Source organism: Anolis sagrei, chromosome 1 (genome assembly GCF_037176765.1).
Source record: "Anolis sagrei isolate rAnoSag1 chromosome 1, rAnoSag1.mat, whole genome shotgun sequence".
Lineage (NCBI taxonomy): Eukaryota > Metazoa > Chordata > Lepidosauria > Squamata > Dactyloidae > Anolis > Anolis sagrei.
The window spans coordinates 193,807,111-193,827,477 of record NC_090021.1 but is presented as its reverse complement, the minus strand read 5'-3'; the positions used below and the strand labels follow the sequence as shown (position 1 = coordinate 193,827,477).

General features: G+C 39.7%; 1 protein-coding gene across 1 annotated transcript in view; it reads right to left on the bottom strand.

The window, feature by feature from the left end:
• SLC25A12 (solute carrier family 25 member 12) overlaps positions 1–20,367 on the bottom strand; it is an 87,808-nt gene that overhangs the window by 16,013 nt on the left and 51,428 nt on the right. Inside the window, exons 11-13 of the mRNA XM_067471540.1 lie at positions 19,239–19,397; positions 13,216–13,268; positions 12,826–12,906 (exon numbers count right to left, since the gene is read on the bottom strand). Coding sequence (XP_067327641.1) covers positions 12,826–12,906; positions 13,216–13,268; positions 19,239–19,397 — 293 coding nt within the window. The remainder of the gene's footprint in view (positions 1–12,825; positions 12,907–13,215; positions 13,269–19,238; positions 19,398–20,367) is intronic.

The window sequence follows — 20,367 nt, the reverse complement described above, 5'->3', positions numbered from 1 at the left end:
CCTCTATATTAGTAAATATCTATTACAAAAGAGTAAGAAGAGGGCAGGCACATACTTTGGGGTCAAAGTGGCAAAGCCCAGGAGGAAAGGGGTTGCCTCTCCAAATAGGAGACCTTGGTAAAACTGGTCCTAGGTATTACTTCTGAGTATAGGTGGCCACTTTAAATGTATCTGAAATAGCACTATGGTGGTGTGATGCAATTTGTTTGTGTGTTTGTTTAATTTATATACTGCTTTTTCCCACCCCTGGGGGAACTCAAAGCAATTCACAAAAAAAGTAAATGGCAAAATACAAACCCTCACAAACTATAAAACACAACACATAACTAAAATAGAATATAATAATAGATTAAAACCAGTAACTATAAAAAACCAAAAATAAGCAACATAACATAGAACATTGGACATTGCACCAATTATTATAACAACAACAAAAACAAGAATGCAGAAATCAGAAGAGAGGGTTGAGAGGGATTTAAACATATTAGAAAAGCCACTTTCCCTGCCTGAACACTAGAAGTAGTCCAGGGCTTCTCTACCAGAGATCTCCTTGGATGAGAGATAACCTGGTCACATTCATACCATGTCCACTAATGGATCATTCAAGGAAGAAAATGCTATGAGACATCCACATAGCTGAATATCTAAGTTGTTTCAGGAAAAAGAGGTTATTAATATATTATTTCCAGCATATTTTCAATGACCCTGCAATCCAATATTTCCTGGAGTGCAACAAGGTTGTATTTTCAGGATCACTCACTACCAGTTTGAGCTCCATTAAGTGAAGTATATACAGCAAGTCAGGAATTTCTGGTCTGAATAACTCCTGCAGTGGCTTTCACTGAACCATATTTGATAATTTTCATGCACTTTCATCCATCTTGGATCAATCCCTGGGTGAGCTTCAAGGTGAATAATTTGGCAACATCTGCAAATTGGACACCTGACTGTTCCAACTCAACAGCTATGAATAAGGTTCTGCAGATATATTTGGTACAAGAAATGCCTCTTGCTTCCCTTCATTATAAACATTGTCCATTTATCCTTGTGCTTTGTATCCTCTTCTTTAATCTGTTACAGCTCTATTACAGAGCATTGCTACCCCCAAAATAACACCAATATTGCAGACATCCATGAGACCCATCTGGAAGCAACATGGAATTGAAAACCATAGCACAAGAATTTGTCCAAACAACATACTGCATGCTCTTAATAGTTCAGCAAATCTCCAATATTTTGTTGTTTGATATAACCAAATATATAGCTTTAATCTGATTTTTGAATGGATGCTGGACAGCACAAATGCATTAAATCCTTTTACAAAGCCAAGTTATTGAACTTTTCAGCTTAAACACAGCTTGAATCCCAGGTTGTTTTCACATTCTCTCAGAAAAAGGAAACTGAATATCACTGCAATTAACTGACCTGATCCTATGCCCCAAGAGATTGGGCCTTTCTAGTTTGTAAGAAATTGGATTTTCACTGCCAGAAGTATGGTAACAGCAATGTGTTTTGCATCATGTCATTCCCTACCTACAGCAATTGGGGAGGAAGCCCCTGGTGATACAATGGGTTAAACCCTTGTGCTGGCAAAACTGCTAACTGAAAAGTCGACTGTTTGAATCTGGGGAGTGGGGTGAGCTCCCATTTGTCAGCTCCAGCTTCACATGCGGAGACATGAGAGAAGACTCCCACAGGATGGTAAAACATCTGGGCGCCCTCTGGGCAACGTCCTTGCAAACAGCCAATTCTCTCACACCAGAAGCGACTTGTCGCTCATGACACGCAAAATGGGGAGAAGCACCTCTTCAGTCAGAAAAGATTGTAAAAAGGATACAGAAAACAAGGACAGGGAGAAATGCCTGAGAGTGTTTATGGAAACAGGAATTGGGTGTTTACGGCCTGTAGCAAATGGGTCTCCTCATAGGTAGGTTTGCTAAACTTTTATCTTTATAACTAAAGTTCAAATGTTTATTAAACATTTTTAAAACTAGTGCCTTTAATAGGGTTGTTTATTTACATTTTTAAAATTGCATATTAAAATAGTTTTAGCTGTGTTTTGTTTTAACCTCTGCCATAAGCCATACTGGTTCCTATATTGAGAGAAAGGTGGAATATCAATTTTAAAAAATTAAAGAAACAATTCCTAAGTGAAGGGAAAGGACACAGTGTTCTTAGTTTTACCTGCCCTTTTTTGAGGGCCCTTCTACACAGCTGAATAAAATCCCGCATTATCTGCTTTGAGCTGGAATATATGACAGCATGGATTCAGATAACCCAGTTCAAAGCAGATATTGTGGGTTTTTCTGCCTTGATATTCTGGGTTATATGGCTGTGTGGAAGGGCCCTGAGATGACATGAGTTGAACTGATCTAGGGGTTTCACACTACACAATTTATATCACTATAGTTCCACTTTAGCTGTCATTCTCTGGAATCTTGGGAGTTTGTAGTTCATTCAGAGGCAAAAAAAAAAAACTATCTGAGAATTCTAAATAGTCCTCCCTAAACTACAAATCCCGGGACTGCATGAAGATGGAATCATGGAAGCTAAAGTGGAATGGTAGCACTATAACTTGTAGTGTATAAAGGTCCCTGTTCCTTTTCTTGTCGGTAATAGAAACTCAACAGGGAGAAATCCACCCAAACAGCTTCTCTTGCAATGGAGAAAGGCATTTCCCATTCCCTTTAGAGTCTGGGGCACTTCCGTAGCAGCTACAGAAGTGCCCCAGACTCTAAAGGGAACGGGAAACTATTGTCCAGAATGACCATAGCACTACAAAGGGTATTTAAGTTGACAATTTTGTCACTATTAATTCACCGTTGTTCTAGGAGTGCCAGGTGGCACAGTGGGTTAAACCCTTGTGCCGGCAGGACTGAAGACCGACAGGTCAGGAGGTTTGAATCCAGGAAGAGCATGGATGAGCTCCCTCTGTCAGCTCCAGCTCCCCATGTGGGGACATAAAAGAAGCCTCCCACAAGGATGGTAAAACATCAAAACATACGGGCATCCCCTGGGCAACGTCCTTGCAGACGGCCAATTCTCTCACAACAGAAGTAACTTGCAGTTTCTCAAGTCTCTCCTGACACAAAGAAACAAAAACAAAAAATACCCCTATTGTTCTGTAGAAGGATGAAAGTAAACACGTATTCACGCATCTGAATGGTACATGGACATAGTCAGTCCATGGTTTATTCTGAGACAAATAATTGATAGTGCATTGATTTTGCAAAATAATACTCCAAATAATTTTTTCATATCACATTTGAAAACAAAATTGACTTTACTGTCTTGATCTTCTATTAAATTGTTTTGATCATTCTTGTACATCGCCCAGAAAACAAAACAAATGAAAAAAAATCCTCAAACCTTAATAGAGGAAAAGAAATTTCAAATCTACAAGATTTGAAATTACATAGTGGTAACTATGTATACATAATGGTTTGGGTTTTTTTTAGCTTTGTTTAGTTTTTAATATTTTTAAAAAATCAAACCTCCTGCTGAGCTGGCAAAACAAACCAGTAAAGAAAGAAAAACAAACAGATTCATTTTTTTAAAAAAAATATTGAAAACCAAAGTAAACTATGGTTCTCTGTTCCTTTCTTGAAATAGGACTGGAGTGCTCCAGAGCATGCATTAACAAGAGTGAGCTTCTGAAAGGACAGAGTTTCTTGGGTGAGGTCGGAAATGCATCTTCGATTGCTCTTATTTAGACCAGTGGTTTAATGGTGAGCTACATTTTACTGGAAAGGAACCTTCATAAAACTGTGCCAAAAGCCTAATAAACATAAAGTTATCTTTCCATATTTGCTCAGGTTAGATACATTGGGCACCTGTGCAAGTAAAATACTGCAAATTATAAAACGGCTATCTTTTTACCAGAGAAAACACCTCTCTAGGTCACCCAGTTTAGCTCTGTAGTCAACATCCACCTGATGTTGACCACAGAATTGCACTGGAGGATCCGGATATTCCTAGAGAGAATATTTCAATAAAATCTTCAAATAATCAAATCCTCAAAAGTCAAAACTGCAAATGTGGAGGGTCAACTGCAATGTGATTTGATTTCTACAATTAAGCAATGACATCCAAAGTCCTGTTTAGGGTGTTGTCTAGGCCACAACTGAGGCTGTTGTCTATGACAGCCCTGTGGTATGGAGATAGTTTCTTTCGTAAAATACTGCGTAAATTTGTGTTACAGCCAATGACTTAACTGAACAAAATAAATAACAGAGAGAGGGGCCCTATTTCTCCAGCTACATTTGCCCTGTTTCACTGCATATGCTGGAGAAAGCATGAATTTCTAGAGCAGTGGTTCTCAACCTGTGGGTCCCCAGGTGTTTTGGCCTACAACTCCCAGAAATCCCAGCCAGTTTGCCAAATGTTAGGATTTCTGGGGCTTGAAGGCCAAAACATCTGGGGACCCAAAGGTTGAGAACCACTGCTCTAGACTCTGATTTCATGCACTCTGCATGTAACTCCGTGCTGCACATGACTATCTATGCAAACAGTTCCAAGTGCTTGAGAAGTTGTGGAAACTTGGTTTCCTTTGCCCTACAAATTATACAACTAGTCCTGAAGTAACCACATAGGCTACCCTTTTAGATTGGGCAAAGTTCACAACGTTGTTGCTGACATTTAAAGCCCTAAATATCTGAGAAACAGGCCACTCAACAGGCTGCCCTCCTTGATAGACTGAACCTTGGTAACCATTAGTGTTTGGTTCCTAGATTGCACATGGATACCAAAATCTGTGGATACTTAAGTGGCATAATAGACAATGGTGTAGTATGGGGCTCCCAACCTTTGGTCCTCCAGGTGTTTTGGACTTCAACTCCCAGAAACCCCAGTCAGCTTTGGAATTGTGTTTGGAATTGTGGAAGCAGAAGTCCAAAACACCTGGAGTGCCAAAGGTTGGGGACCACTGGTGTTGCAGAATGATGCCTGTTATATAAAATGACAAAATTACAAGTGTTTTGCTTTGGAATATTTTCAAGCTGTGGATAGTGGAATACGTGAATGCAGATCCAGTTATTTAGACTTACATCATTACACTATAATTGCAAGAGACTTTGATAGTTGTTCTGCCACCTGCAAATCGCCCATCTAGCAACAAACTGAATCATCTCTAGGATGATCTCCACCTCTTGCAAGTCCCTCCTTTAGTGATGCCCCTCCCCAGCCTCCTAGTATTTGGGAGCCATCAATTGTGTCCCATGTTTTGTATCTGTTAGAAACCAATGGTGTCATCCATGGCTTTTTGAACTGATTGTGATGTTCAGTCTGAGAACTGTGGTTTTAAATATTTCAGCAAATAATCACTTTAATTGATATTCGTTTTGGCATTAGTATTCCATTTTTTTTTTTATTTCGGGCACTTCTATCCCGCCCTTCTCAACCCCCAAGGGGGGACTCAGGGTGGCTTGCAACTGGCACAATTCGATGCCAACAATTCAACAGATAAAATACATAACAGAAATAGCTACAATGGTTAAAAAAATCCATTAATACAATAACAACTAAAAAGCCAATCTAGTGGCCAACGTTCACCGAGTTTTAAAATCCGTAAGTCCATTCAGCATTACCATAGTCCTTTCCAAATTCTGGTCGTCATTACCTTATCAGTCTGCCAGATTACTCAAAAGCCTGGTCCCATATCCATGTTTTCAGCTTCCTTCTGAAGGAGAGGAGGGATGTTGATGACCTAATTTCCCCGGGGAGTGAATTCCACAGGCGAGGGGCCACCACTGAGAAGGCCCTGTCCCTTGTCCCCACCAGCCTCACTTGTGATAGAGGCGGGGGCAAGAGCAGGGCCTCCCCAGAAGATTTTTAACTCCGAGGTGGGACATAGAAGGAGATATGTTCGGACAGGTATGTGTTTTGAGAATGAATATCTGGGGTTTTTTGTTTTTTGTTTTGTTAATTCAAAACACTATTAAATAAATATAGAAAATTATTAAAGATAACAATCCATTGTTTTGCAGTAATTCTTGATTGATTTATAACAGATGGTCAAATGTGACAGTGGTGCTGCAGTCTCTGAACTGGTAACCATACTGCCAAACTTCTGTAATGTATTTGAATCCCTTTCTGGGAGAAAGACTGGGTACAAATACAATAACTAAATAAAACTGGCACTCCCTAAATAGTAATAATAACAAATGCCACTGTAGCACCTTGGGTACTTTCTCTGATTTAGAAGTACTATGGAAACTTTAGATCAAACTGGGCAGTGAGAATACTGAAAGAGAAAGGACGGCACAGAGACAACTGGAGGCTATTCACACAATTAGAATAGGTCAGAATATATAAACAGCAACCACATTTGAAGGGGGTGTTCAGAAAATACACACTATTTGCACATGGAAAATTATTCCTCCACAATGATAGACACCTTCTAAAGTAACACATGACAAATCCAGTCCTGAATGGGGGTTATTCATACAGATCAGGGGAAGGAACAATCCCAGCTCCCTACTTAACCTTAATGTCACGTAAAATAAAATCCGCACAAGGAACAACTAAGAAAAACCTCAAGCTGACAGCAAAGGTTATGAGAGAAGGGATGCAGTTTGAGATCCCACCGCAGACACCTCTTGACATGCCAGGGGCCGACGGAAATGCAGAAGTGACCCTCCAACAGGAGACCTCTTGCCCTTTCCAATTTCCCCCGTGAGGCACAAGCCATAAAGGGGAAGGGGGAGACGCCTGCTGCTCCCAGACCCGGCTCCACTTCCTCTCCCTCACAACAACAGACTACGTCCGGGATCAGAAACTTTTCCCTGTGCTGAAAACACCCTTTCACAGGCTTGATCTTGGAAGACCTTGTGACTCTTTTTATACTGCATTCAGTCAGCAGAGCTCTAGCTGTTTATATGCTGACACTCTCATATAAACATACATTAAATACTTTTGGTGTGATTTTGGAGAATCAACAAGGGAAACCAATTTTTGAATGGAAAGGACATTTAAGGACAGAATCAAGCTGTTTGTAAGGCCGGGATTGCAAGGAATGGCAGACTTTTTCCATTAATTCTTGCAATTGACTTTACAATTCAAAATGCACTATCTTGATTATGGATATGAGATCATGACTCAGCATTTTATATGGTTTTTAATCAGTTTGATTGATTGATACGCGTTTTAATTGTTAATATGTTTAGATTATTTTATATTTTGATGAGATGTGTTTTATTGTTTACCTGTGCGGCACTGAATTTTTGCCATAGAAAGGCAGGGTAGAAATGAAGTGAATAAATAAATCTCCCTTTAAACATTTGGCCTTGTGAATGTGCCACAGCTTCTGCAGCACTGCCCGGCTCAAGGGTATCCAGAACCAATAATGCCTGCTGTTGCACCAGTGCATCGTTGCAGGATTTCTCAAGCAATTCAAATACTCATAGAGCAACTTTCCTCAGCCTAGTGTCTTCCAGAGGACTTGGACTACAACCCCCATCATCTAACCACCCATATGGGCTTGAGTTGGTGGATATTGTAGTCCAGCCCATTCAGGAACCACACACTTGATAAAGGTTGATTTACAAGGTCCCATCCAAATTCAACACCATACAGCAACTATGAGTGCTTCACTAGAATCACAGAGTTGGAAGAGACCTTGCGGGCCATCCAGTCCAACCCCTGCCAATAAGCAGGAAATCACATTCAAAGCATCCCCAACAGATGGCCATCCAGCCTCTGCTTAAAAGCCTTCAAAGAAGGAGCCTCCAATACAAAGCAAAAGTCCACTCATCTACAGAAGGTGGTTTGCACAGGCTATGTCTGTATGTACATTTAGAACTGCATAAACACAAAACATAAAAAAAACTTATGCTTCAGCATGCTGGTTCATTAATTGTAAATAAACTAATAAGGAACTTACTAGTTTACGTTTGAACCCAAACCTTGGTTCATCTCTTGTCTAACAAACTAGGATTCAAAAAACCAAAAATTCTAATTTGTTGTCATGTGCCTTCAAGTCATTTCCATCTTATGGGGAGAATCCCATCACAGGGTTTCTTTGGCGGTTTGTTCAGAGTGCATTTACTATTTACTTTTAGAGCAGTGGTTCCCATTTTTTTTAACCAGGGACCACTTGACCAGGGACCACTTTGACAGGGACCATTTTCCAACATTATGGATCAGTTTTTGGTCAACTTGAGATTCAGTTTGGTTATTTGGGGAGCTGATTCAGAAAATTGCATTGGCTAGACCACATCAGCTCTATTTTCTGATACAGAACATATGCCATGCAGTAGTCACCATCTGCTCACTCACTGAAAACCATATATAATAAGCCTCAGCACTTTAAGAGGGTTTTGCGAGATCAGTCGCTCTTGTTGCAACAGTGTAGTAATGGTGAGGATGCAAACCATATTTTAGTTCTTGAGGACCACTGGTGGTCCATAGACCACAGGTTGGGAACCACTGTTCTAGAGAAAGGAAAAGCCAGGAGTCTAAGTTTCCATCTACATTGACCATTTAATACAGTTGAAACCAGCTTCAAACTGTTGTGGCCAGACAAGAAACACCCACAAAAGCCCCCGAAAGAAAGCCCTTAATGCACATCAACGCTCTGTGGTTTATCACCATCCAGACCTCAAACTGACTGCAGGATTTCCTATGTAATCATCTATATAGTGAAATCACTTTCTTCAATACCAGTTTGAAACTGCATTAAATGGTCAATGTAGATGTGGCCTAGGTTGAGACATAATACTAAACATTTCTGCCTTAGTAAATTCTTGTCTACCTAAGCCAGGAGTCTTCAAACCTTTTAAACAGAGGGTCACAGTCCCTCAAACTGTTGGAGAGCCGGATTATAATTTGAAAAAATCATGAATGAATTGCTATGCACACTGAACATATCTTATTTGTAGTGCAAAAAACACTTAAAAACAATACAATAATTAAAATGAAGAACAATTTTATCAAATATAAACGTATTACTATTTCAGTGGGAAGTGTGGGCCTGCCTTTGGCTGATGAGATAGGATTGTTGTCGCTGTTGTTGTGTGCTTTCAAGTCATTTCAGACTTAGGATGACCCTGAGCGAGGGGCGGGTAAATGACCTTGGAGGGCCGTATCACGGGCCTTATTTTGGGAACCCCTGACCTAAGCCATTGAGAAGTGCCTGGGCAGCATGTACCCACACTATTGCTCGTAAACAATAAGCCATTCTGAAAACAATTCTAGTTTAGGCTTTCTGTTCTGGTTACTTTGCTACTGTGTATGAAGGGCATGGAATTTGGCCTATGAAAAAGCCTTAGATCTTTTGTCTTTAGTCCAAACATTATCCTGTGGCAGTAAGTACTCCAGTCTGAAGTACCTTGAGGAAAAGAGATGAAGAGGATGTTTAATGTGGGGTTTGCTAAGTGTGAAACATATTTTGGTACAAAATGATATTAAGTTAGCAACCTTGATTATCCGATTTCATTTCCAAAACAGAAATTGCTAATGTTCTCGACTGAACACATGTCACAGCAGGGGGCAAATATCTTAATGAATGCATACCTGGAAACATCCTTAGGCAATTTTTTCTTTTTTTTCTTTTTTAAACCCAATCTAATTTAAAATGTGCATACATTTTCATAAGAATTATCCTGCTATAGACGGCAAAGCACTTCCTCATGAATCCACACCAGATCCCAGTAGTTTAGAGCAAAGTTATCAGTGGGGGAAAGTTAGCGCTTATGTCAGGCTTTTGTATTACATTTATTTGTGAACTGAAGGGTTTTTTACACTTGACTGTAACTGCTTTTAATGGACCTTCAAGGGGGAAAAGTATTAGGTCTCTCTAAGGTATGGCTATAACTCACTTGTTTGTTACCTTTCCAAAATGTAGATTTGCATGCTGACAGGATAATCTACTGTGCTGCCACTCCTAATCAGAGACAACTAAAAGTAGTGTCACTCCAGGGCTGTCTCATTGAATTTGAAATTTGTAGAGGTCAACAGCTTTTATTGCCCAAGGTTTAGGTGACAAGTTGAAGTGATTTTTGCCCCAGCTACTCAAGTGGAAGTTATTAGGATTTTGGAGTTAAGAACCTGAGAAGGCTCCTATCCACTTCAAAGGAGTTTGAAAAGGACAATACCACCAAGTACAACATTGTTCGTTGTGATGAGCAGAAAAGCCAAAGGCATCTTCCCTAAAATCCTTGGAAATTTCACTTTTTTGCGTTGGAAATAGCAACCTTCTACAAGCCTCCTATACTAGTTATTTGTTATGTATATAATTAATATTGCTTACTATATTGTATATTTGTGTAATAGTATGCTGTTTTCCCCTCACCTCTATACTATCTGAGGTTGTAGGAGACCATGTGATCAGATCTGGGACTATTCCGACTGAGACTCCATTTTTAAAAGTTAGTGTTGTGTTTTGTATAATCAGTGTTCATTACACATTAGACATAAGACTGAGAAGAGACTGCAACCGAATTCCTTAGAGAACTTACTGTTTAAACTTTCAACTGGTAAGCAATGTACCTGTATGCTGAATACAAGAAGTTTGTAAGTAAATAAACTATGTTACTTTTAATGAAGACTATTTATTTTTGTCTCTTAAGAGCATGGGAGAGTAAATGTTTTGGGGCAACTGAAATAACACCTCTGAAGATCTGCTATATTTTTGTGCATTGGCATGATCTTTGTCCCTAGCAGTTCAAAGAGATAACCAAGTTTATCAGTCTAACAACTGAGAAATCTAATTTGCTTTGCATAAATACAAGTACCACTGAAGAGAAGATTCACTAAAACAAGTTTTTAGCTCTTCTCAAAAAGATCATACATTACAAAAAGGCTATGATTATTCCAAATGGTAGTGAATGCCAAATAATCTCCAAAAGGTCATGCTTCCAAAAGGCTTTGGAGATTCTTGTTTTCCAAAAGGCTATGATCTCAAAGGTCATCCCTTTCCCAAAATTTTGAACCCAGAGCCCCTCCATAACTGCAATAGCATTCTGAAATTTATGTACAATAACATTTTTTTTCCAAAATCTACTTTTGTTTCTATTAAAGTTTATGAAAAATAAAAAGATACACAACATGTGAGCTTGGCAGCATCACAAGACTGTCTTCCACTAAATATCTGAAAGCAGCAAGCTAAGGTAGAGTGGTGCCTCAAATTAAATTTAAAGACACAAGGATCTGGTGTAATCCAAGTTCCATTTCAAAATGTTGCGACAGCAATCAGGAATATACTGATCAACTAAAATTTAAAACCCAAGTGAACCATCTAATCAAAGTCAAACACTTTTAGCTGCCACCAATTTCCTTTGGACAGAAATAAGCATAAAAATTAGGAGGTCTTAAAAGTGCTCAACCTGGCTGGCACCTGATCTGTGTTTATGCCAGGAGCCCGCACAGAACTCCATAATTTCCCACCATGTTTTTACCATAAATAAAGTGTCTCCTGTTTATTCCCTAGTAATACTCACATAGCTCACTTTATTCTTTTGAGGATAGCCTGAAAGCTTGCTTGTTTGTATTCATGCATTTGCGCATCACATGGACCAAAAAGGCTATGCACAAAAGTTTGAAGCCACAAATTGGAGGGAGCTCCCGACTGTTAGTCCTAGGTTCTGCCTACATAGCAGTATGAAAGCATGCAGCGCGAGTAGATCAATAGGTACCGCCTGAGTGGGAAGGTAAAAGGGCGCCTCATGCAGACATGCCAGCAAAATGATCGGAGGTGTCTATAGACAACAGGCTCCTTCAGCATGGAAAATGGAACAAGAGCACCTCCCTATGGTTGGAAGTTGAGCAGCTCCTCCAGACGCCAGAGATGGAAAAGGGGAAGGGCTTTACCTTATCTGTGTATTGTATGTTGTTGTTTGTGTAAAATGGCATTAAACATTCGCCTTATATGTGTATCGTAATCCACTGTGAGTCCCTCCGGGGAGATAAAGCTGAATATAAACAAACTGTATTACTACTACTACTACTACTACTTCTACTACTTCTACACTGGCCAACACACATTTTGGTACCTCAAAATGTTAGACCTGTTTCTGGGTATATCTGACCAAAATGGCACAATTTTTCCCTTATAAATTCTAGTTTTTGTGATACATAACATATGCCAAATACCACTCTGCTTACCCACAAAAATCAGATTATTTTAATGTACTGTTTAAATTAATGTTTTTAAGCATGAAAGAAACATATTAAAAATTAAAAGGAAATTGTTCCATATGGAAATATACTTATTCCACACAAAAGGCACAGATTTATTATATAAACTTCCCAATCTTTTGACACACCATATCTAAGAAACTGGAGCTGATGTGGTCTATCCAATGCAATTTTCTGAATCAGAGTCCCAAATAAGTCCATGAGCAGGCTGTGTTGTTGGGCTGTGTTATTATTATACCTGCCTCTTGGTAGTAAAAACTGAAAGAATATAAATTCTTTCTAAGCAGATGTATTTGTTTTCCAACACAGGGGTAATTCGGCTCTTCAATTTGTCAACAAAAGCAACCTTTATGGGGGCAAAACGTGCTTCAAGACAGAAAGGTCCACCCCACTCCATCCTTTGCAGCTCCTTGTGATTTTCTAGAGAGCAGCTCTAGCAAGATGGTGTTTACAGCCGGGGCTGCTCTGAAGAAACAATCAAAATACTAAACAAGAGATGTGTGTTGATGACAGCAGCAATGTCAAGGAATGATCTGCTGTGCTGTAACCCACTCTGTGTCATATCAATAGAAAGGCGTGAATGGCTTTCGTGCCTTGGAACGGCAGGTAGCTCTTCCCACATCGACTGTCATCCTCCTGCTACTGATCTGCAGAGAAAAGGCTCTCTCTCCTTCCCACAACAGAAGTACTCACACAGCCTCCTGCAAGGATCTCCGCAGTCAGAGCAATGGAGCCATCTCTCTGTGTGAACTTGTCTCTCACAAAGTCATTCACCTAATAAAAAAGCAGAAGATTAATGCCATAATTCCACTTTCCAGGTTTCACATACAGAATTTAATCTAAACATATTCAGGGGATTGAAAAGAAGTAGGGGAAAAACAAAACAAAACCAGAGAGCAGCAATTTTAGTAGCAGAAGGATCCCCTGCAAACAACTGTGAGAGGGTTTTGTGGGTATGATTTTCTTTTTAAACAAAAGAATCCTATATTAATAAATTCAGATATTTACTTCTGAGTAGATACTATTATATTGCACTGTAAGTAGTGAAAGAGGGCTGAATTACGTCAACTCTACTATACTTACTGTAAGCTTTATCGCCTTTTCTGGAGCCACACCAATGAGCTGTGGAAGTAGCCCTGGAAACAGAAGATGATTATCATAGTTAGTGTATTTGCACAAACAGAACTAGCATAAAAATCAGATTTCTGCTCTCTTTTTTTATGTGTGTCAGGAGCAACTTGAGAAATTGCAAGTCAGTTCTGGTGTGAGAGAATTAGCTGCCTGCAAGAACATTGCCCAGGGGATACCCTGATGTCTTGATGTTTTACCATCCTTGAGGGAGGCTTCTCTCATGTCCCCATACGGGGAGCTCGAGCTGACAGAGGGAGCTCATCTGCACTCTCCCCAGATTCGAACCTGTGACCTGTCGGTCTTCAGTCCTGCAGACACAAGGGTTTAACCCACTGCACCACCAGGGCCTCCTAGCTTCATGTATTAATTCCACATAAAGGTTTTTCAGCAGAAAATATCTTTCTCTATTTCGACATGGTGGTATCATCATGTACTCACTGTACGACTGGGCAACCAACCATTTCAAGGCTTTTTTGTGGACCATAAAGATAAGTTTGCTGTCAAAAGGGCTCATTCATGCTGCACTTTCATCATCTTATGTGTCCCACATAGTTCCCTGCCATGCACTTGAAATCAGTTATAGATGGTGTAGAGATTCTTTCCAAACTATTCTTGCCATACCATCAAAATGCACAGTATGGCTCTCTTTCACAAGGTGTTCCTTGCCGATTTGATCAATTGTCAACCAGTTACAAGGAAGTTTCATCCATTCCCAATCAAACCATGCCTTTTCTTTTTATGGAACTACTGCAAAGAAATAAAATTGAAAATGCCACAAATTGTAGAGAGCTCTGTAGACACTCCATTACAGACACAGCCAGGCAACATTACTTCCTATCGTGACCTAATTTACATGGCAAGGACGACGGGCCTTGGAATCTGAGAACTGAGGAAAGATGGAGGAAAGGGAGCTCACTGTTCACTGCTTGCCCACCTTGTTCCTAGAATAGTAAGAAAATTGGGTTTTGGGGAGAAGGTGGCAGCTGGGGAAATGGTAAGGTGCTTCAGCTGGGTTGAATTCTGCTCAAACTCATTTTCTCCTCTCCAAGGAATGATTAATTTACTCTTTCTCAAGTGGTTGTGCAATAGTGATTAGAATGTGGAAGAATGGGTGTTTCGTTTTGTAATTCTATGTATATAATGTGATTGGGGATGTCATTTAATTTTGTTATACAATGCACAATGACAATAAAGTTGTCCTATTCTCTCATCCCAACCTCCTACGGTGCTTTTGGGAAGGTGCAAGGGCTGCAAGACAAGGACAGGGGAAAAAAAACCCTTTCCACAAATTCCTTCCATATATGGTTCTACATCTGATTCCAAGCCAATACTTTACATCTACATACTTTTATTTTTGACTACCCAGAAGACCATCCCTTCATGGACACAACTTTCTATGGTACTACTTACATCAATTAAACAACACAAGGCACCAAATTTGGGCACTAAAGAAGAAAGTTACAAGACAAGCCAAAGTGTTATATTTTTCTACTGTTACAACATGAGACAACCAGCATTAAACAAACAAAATTAAAAAATTAATAGGCATTCAGACAGTTGGCATGTCCCTTGAATCATACTACTATGAGAGGGGCGGTTAATAAATGCAAGAAATAAATAAATAAATAAATACTACTACTACTACTACTACTAATAATAATAATAATAATAATAATGTTGATTTATACCCTGCCCCCTCTCACTGAAGGAACTCGGGGCGGCTTACAATAAGCAATAATACAAAAAATATAAGCAATATATGATAAACAAAAATAACAACAATTATAATTTAATACAATTTAAAATACTATAAGTATTAATACATAACAATTTAAAAGCTATTTGCCCAGTAAAACATAGCTGCAACCCAATACCCACAGAGTATCTAAGTAAAAAAGTAAAAAATTTCCTCCTTCTGCCTATATTTAAGTACCAAGTGAGGAAATGGCAATTTAGCATTATGCTTAGTGACCTTGGCTAAAATTCTGGGTGCAGCAACCTTGCTTGTTTCTTGCAGAGTGAATGGGTAGAACATCAGCACATTACTTCGCCTCGGTAATTATCTGCATGTTGGCTAAAGCCAGAGTTTTATTTGTGACATTTTACATTTAATCCCAGTTAAAAGGAGCTGGCATATCCCAAGAAGGACCTATGAGAGTAGGAGAAACCAAGAAGTTGCAGGAGTGACATTTGGCAATGTTGAACATGGTCCTTTTCAAATGGTAGGGTATCCTGCTGCACTTTTGTGTTGTTAACTGCCTTCAAGTCAAGTCTAACTTATGGTTGACCCTATGAATGAGAGAGCTCCAAGTCCCCCTACTATCAACAGCTTTGCTTGGGTCTTAGAGACTCAAGGTAGCCATGGCTTTCATAATTTAAGTCTATGTATGTATGTATGTATGTATTTACTATATTTATATCCCACCCTTCTCAATCCCAAAATGGTCTCAGAACGACTTTACAATTGGCAGCAATAATAATAATAATAATAATAATAATAATAATAATAATAATCTTTATTTATACCCCACCACCATCTCCCCAATGGGGACTCGGGGCAGCTTACATGAGGCCAAGCCCAAACAACAAATTACAGCAGAATAAAACCGAAAACGCAAACAATAAACAACAACATCATAATTACATAAAACATATATGTAATTTGATGCCATCAACAGACAATAGAAATTAGACATATACATTAAAACAACATTTAAAAGCAATATAGCAAACATTAAAAACACATTTTGAAATCACGGGATCTGAGGTCATAGGCAAAATACATTCCTGTCATTATTGCATATAATTCTACTTCACTTATTACAGCACTATTGGCCGAAGGCTTGGTCCCAGACCCTAGTTTTTACTTGCTTCCTGGAGGTCAGGAGGGAGTGGGTTGACCTGATTTTGCTGGGAAGGGAGTTCCCCAGTTGAGGGGCCACCACTGAGAAGGTCCTGCCCCATCAGGAATGCGATCATTCTCTTTTCTCACAACCTTCCATCTTACAAAGCTTTCTTTTTTTTTAAACTATACTTCTCCTCTGCAGGGATAGAGACATCCCCAATATGGTTATAGGAGAAGGAAAGGCAAAATATTCCTCTTCGGATATTACAGGGAAAATAAGATATAAGGGAGGATGAGGCACATGTTTCATAGACTCCTTACACACACACACCTGCTCACACCCACCCTGGTTGCTCATACTTTGTCTCTAAATCCACCCAAGTAGAATACCACAGAGCATAATTAATACAGACAGAAGGCCATTCCAATGGGCTGACTTAGATGTCTACAAGAGAGCTATGTATATTACTCCTATTCCTGGGTTGAATTTGAGACCTGTAGGTTCCTTCATCTCTGTAATAAGACACATTTAAGGGGAATAAAGATCAGTAGAGGGCAGCCTTAACTTTCTTGGCTCTAGACCACGGCTCTCAAACCTTTTCCACACATATCCTCCCGATAATTTTTTATGTGACCCCAAGTGTATAAACTGTGTTTAAAAATCAAACATTTGCTGTTAATAAACCAGCATATGCAATGCTTGCTACAAGCTGATTTTCCTTTTTGTGGAGTACTGCTGATACATTGTCTGCAGAGTCCAGTGTAAACACTACACATTGTTGCTAACAGATTTATGTAAATGGATAGCATTCAGAAATCTTTTACTGTTGCCAAATTTCAACCCCAACACAAGGAATCCTATTTGAAGTTGGGACCCACAGTCTAGACTAAGTTTCTTCTCCCTTTTTCTTTTCCCAATGATGGCAATCCAGGTCTGGGCTACCTGTCTCCACACCTGCTTCCCGGAACAACTTTTAGAACAGCTTCAAGACTACAATAAAGTACAGCTTCATCCCCCCACAGTCTCAGTGAGGGTGAAATTAAGTCTGACACCGAGTCTGTGCGCTGGCTGTCTCTGCAGCTGAGCAATTCTTTGCAGGAAGAGCATCCGCATGAAGAAAAGGAGCACCAGCTTCTGTCAGCAATGCAGACAAGACACCATTTGCAGCCGAAACGTATCATCATTCATAAAAGCACAGCAGAGCAGACCTTCCTCGCTCACTTCATTCTCTTAAGAAACCCAAAGCTAATGTGTACCTACACAAAAAAAGATCAGCAGCTAATGTATACCGTGGCTTCGCTTCTTTCAAGGTTGTCCTTTTTGTCTGAGGCTTAACAGACTTATTATGCTGGGGAAAGGTAGTTATTAACACACACAAAGGACGGCTGGCAACAACAACAAAAGAAACGCTGCTCTTCCAGCCCCAGTCTCCCGATCCCCTGTTGAAAGAATACTTAGCACAGTGGTGCCTAGAGTTAAAGGAACTAAGAGAAAATAACACCTGGAGGCACACCTCCCACAGCTTTTAATACACAGTCAAATACAAAGCGTATTCATACATGTGCCCATGGTGTGCATCTCTTGCACACGTATGCACATGAGCAAGATCAATGGCTACAACTCTTAATGGATACATGTTACCCCCAGGTTCAGAAGCGATATGCTGTGGGGGTCACATCTGGAGAAAAGTTCCTCTTTTGGAGTACCATTCCAAGAATCTCCAAAACTGGAATGGACATTTAGGAGCTCTGTACCGACTGTCGTTGATGAAGGTTTTATTATTATTTTGTGTCATAAGCATTGCATAACTGTTGTAAAGCAGTGGTTCTCAACCTGTGGGTCCCCAGATGATTTGACCTACAACTCCCAGAAATCCAAGCCAGTTTACCAGCTGTTGGGCTTTCTGGGAGTTGAAGACCAAAGCATTTGGGGACCACAGGTTGAGAACCATTGTTATAATTAATGCATTTGGGTTGGGAAGATTAGCCGTTTACAAGAAACATTGCCCAGGGGATGCCCGACTGTATTTACTCAGTCTTCGAGGAGCTCTTTCCATGAAGGTACAAACAGAAGAAGAGAGTTCTTGCCCTCTTATGCTGCTTTTAGGCTTTTTCAAGACATCTGGGTGGCTACTGTGGGGGACAGGATGCTGGACTCAAGAGATCTGTTGGGTAGGATCTGAAATATAAGTCAATGGTGTCTCCCAGATGAGACATGAATCTTGGATGACTCCAGAAACTGAGCAGGAATGGAAAGATCCAACAAACAATAGCTTCGACCAACTACCAAGCCCCAGCACTGGTTTCGGTCCAATCTAATCACAGCATTCATTATGACAGAGAAAGTTTGTTTCAAGTATCAGTATTTTATAGAAGTTCAGAGTTATGTAAACAATGACAAAATATGCATGAGAAATAATCTAATTAATATGTGATAAACCTTATCTGAATTTGACACAACCCGCCCATAATGTTTTAGGTCTTCTTTTTTCATAAACATGTCAGGATCTAATACTGTATGTAGCCATAAAATCTCATTGTCAGTTCTTAGCACATAATATTGCTGTTACAGCATTTCAAGCATAGCACAAATGACAGAGCTTAACATACAAAACAAGCCATGGGGAAATGTCAGCTATTGTCAAGATGGAGCTCATAGTCTCACTAAAACAAATCAATATACAGCTGAATTCTTAATTCTTATTTTACACCAATATGATCCAGCAGAGCTCCTCTTGCACACAAAATAAGAACTTTACACTGCATTTGAATATATCCATATGCTACCTTGTAACGCTCATCTTCAAAAGTACATAGCAAAATGCACTCTCATCTGGGAAGTGAGCATGTGTCTTTAAATGCCAGGACTGCCTTCTAATAACCAGAAAAGCTGCACTAAGGAAGCCAATCTGTCCAGCAGATATTCCTGATTCCTCTCTTGCTCTAAGGCTAGGGCAGTGGCAGTTGGGATGGAGGGAGGACATTGTATCTGCTTCTGAGCCAAAGCACACAAAAAGAATGGATCCCTGATTAATTTCCGAGGATGGAGTGAATTTGCCTGCACCTTCCTTGAGCCACAAAAGAACAGTAATCTATGGATGAATGGGAAGTATGCCTTCCACTGACTTACCTCTGTAGAGACCAAAAAAGCCTTCATACCGCAGGACCTTCTTAAAACAATCAAAGCTGTTTTTGTACATCAGCTCTCCCACAACTGACCCACTGGTGCGCTGGTTCTGCATACGTGTCTTCACTAGATCTATGGGGTACACAGCAGTAGCTCCAACAGCTGTGAACAAAAACCAAAAACAATGGTGAAAAGACATCTTCTCACAGTGCCCACATGGAGCTATGACCCTGTGGGTATTTTCACCTCTTTCTGGAGATGTAACACTAAATACAAGAACCACTGAACTGTGCAGTTGCAGTCTTCCCCAATCTGATACTGTCCAGATGTGTGGGAATACAGTGCCCATCATCTCCAACTAGGGAAATACAACAGCTGTTTTCACCAGGGAAATGTATGCTACTTAGCAATATTATCTGTAGCATGCTGGGAAAAGGAACATTTATTTCTTAGTTTTACTTGTGAATAATGATTTCTTTGAATATTTTGAAGGGTTATCCCCCCAAAAAACACGTTTAGGCAATTTTTGTACTTCTTAAAGCTTCCTCCTCTCCAAGGACACCAAACAGTAAACAAAATAATAATGACAACAACAACTCATTAAATAAATGCAGTAGAAATTTGCCTTTTGCTGGGACTTTACTATATGTTACAAAACTAATTCTTAATAATACTTTCTAGACTCTGGGATTCAGACAATCCTAATTACAACCCAAAACCATCTTTTCACAAAGGCTTATTAAGCAGGAATTTGATCAGAACATCTTGAATTCACCTTTGACCCTTTCCCTTAGAAGGAATATTGACAACAGCAAGAGGAGAAAAATCAAACTCAAAACTTGCAACTGCTCACATCAAATTATAAACTTCTATATTTAATGGGATGACATTATTTGGGGAAATCATTAATTCAATGATCCCTAGTACTTATTTAAGCATATAAGATGAAGACCTTGCATGTACCCCGATGCCTTTTGCTTCTCTTTTGTTTTTCATATCAGTCCCATCAAATCTAATTTTAAAAGGTATCTGAGGAGACTCTTTATGTCATTCTGCAAGTTTTGCTTCGAAGACTGTCTGGAGCCAGCAGTGCCACAGCCACGCTTTGTCTGATCATGGGGTTTTGCTGTGT